The 6,069-nt window shown below is 33.0% G+C and overlaps 1 protein-coding gene across 1 annotated transcript; it reads right to left on the bottom strand.

The window, feature by feature from the left end:
- Positions 1-1,615: 1,615 nt before the first annotated feature.
- Positions 1,616-4,197, bottom strand: LOC149561454 (30-kDa cleavage and polyadenylation specificity factor 30-like). Its single transcript, XM_089827817.1, has 7 exons — positions 3,914-4,197; positions 3,619-3,781; positions 2,930-3,040; positions 2,790-2,858; positions 2,569-2,655; positions 2,404-2,460; positions 1,616-1,738 (listed from the first exon to the last, which is right to left on the bottom strand). The coding sequence occupies exons 1-7, from the start codon at positions 4,141-4,143 to the stop codon at positions 1,616-1,618; spliced, it is 840 nt and encodes a 279-aa protein (XP_089683943.1). The 5' UTR covers positions 4,144-4,197.
- Positions 4,198-6,069: the final 1,872 nt, after the last annotated feature.

The raw sequence follows: 6,069 nt of genomic DNA, 5'->3' as shown, positions 1-6,069 counted from the left end.
GAAGCTCCCACTCCATTTTTTGAGAAACCCCCTTTCATGAGATCCCAATCTTAATAAATAATGATATAAAATTATATCTCTTGAAAGTAACTATGACTTGATGAGTCTTCATTGATATTCAAATGCTTGGTTTTGCTTCTCCTATCCTTTTACTATAGAATTTGGTTTCCCTTATTTCATCTTAACTAATTGCTTTCAATGTTCAATGTTAACTTTTAATGACCTTTCTTATTAAAGAAATCAGTTTTCATATTACAAAATATTCTTTTTGATGTACAGATTAAATTGTGTACTTTTTATTTTTTACATAAATATTTTTGATTACTTTTCTACTCTCAAAATTGACACAACAAATGAAATTTTATGATATCTTTCAAAAATATCTTCTTCATATATCTTCCTTAAGGGTCCGTTTGGTTCGTGGAATTTAAAAAATTCGGATTTGTACAAACTTTGGTTTAGCCAAATCATTTGTTTCATTCGGAAGATGCACATTTTTATGCGTAAGCTTGGAGTTTGTAATGACCCTTAACTATATGGGTCACAAAAAAAACATTACTATATCAGAATGATTATGAATTATTCATCAAGAAACCTTCCGAGTGCATTGTCTCCAATGAAATGCACAAAATGATATAGATAGCAATATTCATTAATAACTCAATAGCTGAACAGCAAATGGAATATAAACAATAAGAACCTGGTGATTATGTCAACCATGAGATTTGAAAATTGCAAGTAATGCTCCAGCGATCACAGATCATTCCCTGCAACACTCGCGATGGGCAGAATAGTGTGCCTGCTGCTTGCAACTCTTACTAGCAACACATTTAGCAGCCAGAAATCGTGTATGTATGGCCTATCACAGGCCTCCTATATTGGAACACGGGCCCTTGTCATCGCACATAGCCATCCAAGAATGAACGCAGACTTCTCCACAAGCAAAACCCACCTTGAAAATGTTCAAACGCTACCATAGAATGAATCGGCAGACTCTTAAATGCATACAAATTCTCCCAATTCAGATATATTTAGTGCAATGAGATTGGACCCTTGGCAACAACTAATAAATTCTTCAATCAACTCCGAATTTCCCACAATTCACATTAACTTTAGAGTTACCACCAATTTCATTCGTTCTGCCGATAACAAATCCAGACTACGTCCTTTTGCTATCACCGTAGATGTAGGATTATACACTGGAAAAATCCATTGATATTCCAGGGCCGTTGGGAGAAACCCGAATCAAAAGCGTGGGACTCGACCTCTGTTTTTCGGCTGAGGGTGTGCGGACAGGAGGACAGGTTTTCTTAAAAAGTTTCACTGATTGTCTCCGATCTGTGCCTACACTTCTCTCGGCTCGTATTGTGTTTTTTAATTCCTTAATATCCGCTCACGAATGCTATTCTGGCCCAAGTGCAATCACCAGTTCCGCAAGTGTCTTAGGTGCCCTTGATGACAGTGATCTCCATAAACAGGGAACCCATAATGCTAGGTTGCAAAGGAGTTTTCAAGATAGCCGTCGGGCCATTCAATGCCGCATTCAGCCTTGCGTAGCAAACTCTCCTCTTGGAGCGGAAAAATACCAAGCTGGGAGAATGATCTTCAATAATCTTCAAGACTCTTTGTACGGATTGAAATTGATATCAGTCTCTAGAAGCATTAAATCTGAACCACAGAAATTGGCCTTAAGCCACATATAATCGCTCTGATGAAATGACTGAACGTCACCTCCAATCTGCAATAATTCGGATGATATTTCACACCCTCAAAATTGCGTACCAATTGAGAGTTATCGTTCTCAATGGCCAGTTGTGACAATTGTAGAAACCCTAGATTCCACAATGCACCCGTGATTGAATCACAATCTAAAATCGAAAGAGAGATAATCAACTGCCTGATTCGAATGGAGCCCCGAGGTGCCTATTTATTCTTTTCCCTCCATCCTCTCCAGAGACTTCTAGAACCTTTTTGATCTTATCTCTTAAGTGACTTTATTAAATATTTTCCAAGTCACTTTATTAAATATAAAGTTATCTTTTAATAACTATTTATTTAATTAAAATAATTAATTAGTCGTCCTTGCACAACCATTAATTAAATTAATTAAATCGAACTGTCACCAAAAATTGGGGACATGACAGAGTTGAAGGCAAATTTCAAAAAATAGTCCAATCTATTGTTTTTACACTCCTTAAAAAACAAAACTAGGTTTTGATTTTCAATTCCTACTTTTTTTAGGAAGTTGGAAAACCTGGTTTTGAGACAAAATTGGAAGTCTCGTATGCTAATTCCATTTTGCAAATTTTGAAACAAACACACAAATTTTCAAATCCGGGTTTTGAAAAAGCCAATTCCTGTCATCTTCCAGAAACCAAATGGACCCTAAACATGTGTTTGTACTTCAATGGCACCCTTCTCCTCATCTGACATAAGGGTTTTTGCTCCCTTAGCAATTTCCTGAGTTTCAAGTGATATACATTACAGAAATGAAAATCTACATTGTACAATGAAATGGTAGAATAAATAAATATTGAAAAATAAAAAAATAAACATCATGTAGCATACATGATATTTACTGTCCGGCTCTTCCAAAATCAGGTACAGCAATTTTCTCCCTAGCGAAGGTTCTAGCTCTGTACAATTTTGGCTTTTCTGTAAAAGAAAGAATTATTATAATAATTCTAGATCAGAGCAAGTATAATAACAAAGAATTATTATAATAATTCTAGATCAGAGCAAGTATAATAACAAAGAGAATGGGTATTGAAATATATTTATACACATACCGTTACGGCGTCTCCTGAATTTGAATTCTCCATATTTCGACGCACCTTCTTCATGGGCAAATCGGCAAGCTGGAGAAAGATGGTACAATTTAGTTAGATACAAAAATCTGTATACATAATCCTGTACTTGAGGTTCTTACCTTAATCCATCCTATACCAAAGTTTTTATAAAAGGTAGTTTTCCCTCCTCTTAGATTTATCCATTTCTCAGGACCCTTAGCACCAACTTGTGTGGTCATTTTGCAAAAACCCTAAAGGAATCAAATAACCATTTATTAGTAAAATTATATTACATTTATAAAGATAAAATATAGAAATATAATTAAAATCTGAAATATATATAATTATTTGATAGTTAGTTATTATTTATAACTAACTTATTGTTTAGATGTATATAATTATTTATACTGATATATTGTTCTAATTTTCAGAACATTTGATAATTATCTTTAATTTTTTATAAATCAAAATTTAAAGATAAATTATAATAACAAGAGAATTCAAATGAATTATAATAATGTAATAATGATGTTTAATATTTTTTTGATGAAGAGTCCTTTTGGTTTCTGGAATAGGAATAGGAAATTAGAAACATGTTTTTAAATTCTGATCTTATGCCCAATAAAAAAAAATAGCTGCTATTGGAATAACTATTCCTATTCTTAATTGCGATGTCTACAACCAAACTGACTAAAAAAAAATGATTAATAAAAATAAAATTATCTTTCTTCCTTTTTCATCAAGATTACAATAAAATATTATTTAAATAATGATTATTGTATTTCATTTAGAAGCAATTATAAAGGAAAAAAAATGCATGGTTAAATACCTGAAAATGTTGAGAACCAGAAAGAGAGAAGAATAGAATGACATTTTTACTTCCATTATAGGCCTCTTCCATGAGCTGATCATGTTGGTTATACGTCGCCCACATTCCCCTTTGCAATGCAAATCTCATGTTTGCCTCATGCGAAGATTTCATTACAAAAAATCTGTATTACATCCATGGTTCAAGGACCATATATATTAGGGCACTCACGCTGATCTAAATGAAAACACAATGAACCCAAATGAACTCATTGAAACTAGGAAAGAAAAATTAAAAGTAAATCATTATTACCTACCGATTAGTTTCCGGTTTGAACTTAAGATCACGCTGTTGGAGAAATAGTGGTGAGAGACTTTGAACTGGATTTTGATGTTGTTGTTCTTGGCAGTAATTATTTTGACATCTTTGCAGAACATTGACATATAGTAGGGAATTCGGCATATGATTTTGTTGATGGTTCTGAAGATGGGTTTTAGGTTCTTGGTTGAAACTAGTTTCATATGGTTGGGGAAGGTTGGGTTGCATTGGGAAAAATTGCCCTTGATTTGGTTGATGGGGAGGAAAATGAACATTGGGATTACAGTTTAAATTAGTTTTATTTTGTTGTATGGGGTTACATTGTGGCAGAAGTAGTTGATTTTGTTGAATGATATAAAAAGGAAGCCTAGGTATTTGGTTGAAATTTAATTCACATTGTTGTTGAATATTAGTTTGTGGTGGGTGGTATTGATATTGATTTTGTTGTCCTTGATAAAGATGGTATTGATTATATGCTAAAGGTGGTGGGGATATAACCTGTTGATAATGATCGGTTGGCCTATTAACAAGCTGAGATGGAGAGAAGTTAAGGAATTGTTCAATGAGCGTTTTCGGGGGTAAAGGAGCAGTAGAAGGTTGCTTGACATGCTTGAAGGGACAATGGGGGCCATTTGGGCAAAACCCAATCTTGTAAAGAGAGCATTCTGTTTGTGAACGGTTATGTTTGTAGATACAATAATTATCAACCATAGAGCATTTCTCGTTGTTTTGAACAAAAGGGCACAGAGGCATCTTGGGTACGTCATATTTATGAAGGCCAAGCATACATGTTTCAGCAGTGTATGGGCAGTTTCCTTCTAACCAGTCCTTACAAACAACTATATTGGTCTCATCATTTTCTAGGGTTTGGGCTTGGGTTTGGCTTGGCTTTGTCTCTGCTTCGGGCGTGCAGGATCTGAATCCATGTTTTGAGATGGGGCTGAGATCTCAATGTATAAATGAATTATTTCTGTTTGATAATAGCAATTTGTGTACAGTTAGTTACTAACCATATGCTTATATCTCTATTTACATTTCATTTGTGCCAAGAGGCACATATCTTCACACCATTTCGATTCACAAGTAGTTAGCATTTGATTGGATCGTTTAGTTTCCAAATTGCATTACTCCTGAGTTAATTTCATGATTAACAAGGTTGTTGTTCAATATAGCCAGTGGATAACTGGCCGAGTTTAGGAATATAACAATTTCTCTCAATGCATGTAATGTTTGGAATGGAGTGTTATTCATGTTTAGTTTTACTAAAATAAAATATAATTTTTAATAATTGTGGAAGATAATATTTTCTTACTAAAAATATACTTGTAATTATCATAATAGTTATGAAGACTTAATAATCAGATTTAGAAAACTAAAAACTGTCTATAAGTTATTGCTGTCAGTTATTTGTCAAGTCTTTCCTTTTAGTACAATTTAATATATCAAGATTTGGGTACAAACTACGAAAATGTATTCATAATTATCACAATAATTATGAAGAACAGCTCACAGAAATCAGGCAAGAAATGTGATAAGTTAATAACTGAATTTAGAAAACTGCCTTCAAATTATTGCTGTCCATTATTTCTCAAATCTTCTTCTTACTACAATTTAACAGACCATTAATTTGATATAAATTACATACATTAAAAAAAATATACTCATAATTATCACAAAAGCAATGAAGAAGAACTCACAGAAATAGTAACTTAATAATCAAATTTAGAAAAATACAATCAGTCTTTCAATTATTTCTGTCAGTTATTTGCCAAATTCCTTTCTTTTTACAATAATTTAATTGACTATGAAATTAATGTGCTTCAGTTACCTAGCTTTTATAATAATTTGTTTTGAAGGAGCTCGCTCTCTTTATATATCTCCTGATCCATATATAGTGTGGGTGTAAAATCTTTTTGCAGGGGAGTTCTGAATTTCATCATGAACATTTGCAATAATTTAATATTTTTTCTGGTTATTACCGGGCTCTCTTCTATTTCTGTTTGTGTACATGGATGTACATTGGATGAAGTTAGAACTACAGTAAAGTATGATAGTGGCATTAAGAAATTTCAATTAGTATTAACGAATAGTTGTAATTGTGATCTGGACCATGTTACTATCGAATTGAAGGAAGGTTTGAAACAGAAACGTGAA

Source organism: Cupressus sempervirens, chromosome 4, assembly GCF_028749045.1.
Source record: "Cupressus sempervirens isolate cs-2001-9-10 chromosome 4, ASM2874904v1, whole genome shotgun sequence".
Taxonomy (NCBI): Eukaryota; Viridiplantae; Streptophyta; class Pinopsida; order Cupressales; family Cupressaceae; genus Cupressus; species Cupressus sempervirens.
Note: the sequence above shows the minus strand (reverse complement) of the source record. Positions and strands in the feature narration are given on the sequence as shown.

Excerpts from the sequence above, each read along its gene's own strand:
- LOC149561454 (XM_089827817.1), bottom strand. The coding sequence starts at position 4,143 with ATGCAACCCAACCTTCCCCAACCATATGAAACTAGTTTCAACCAAGAA. Across the intron at positions 3,782-3,913 it reads TTCAAACCGGAAACTAATCG|ATTTTTTGTAATGAAATCTT; the intron begins GTAGGTAATAAT and ends GATGTAATACAG. Across the intron at positions 2,859-2,929 it reads TTGGTATAGGATGGATTAAG|CTTGCCGATTTGCCCATGAA; the intron begins GTAAGAACCTCA and ends ATCTTTCTCCAG.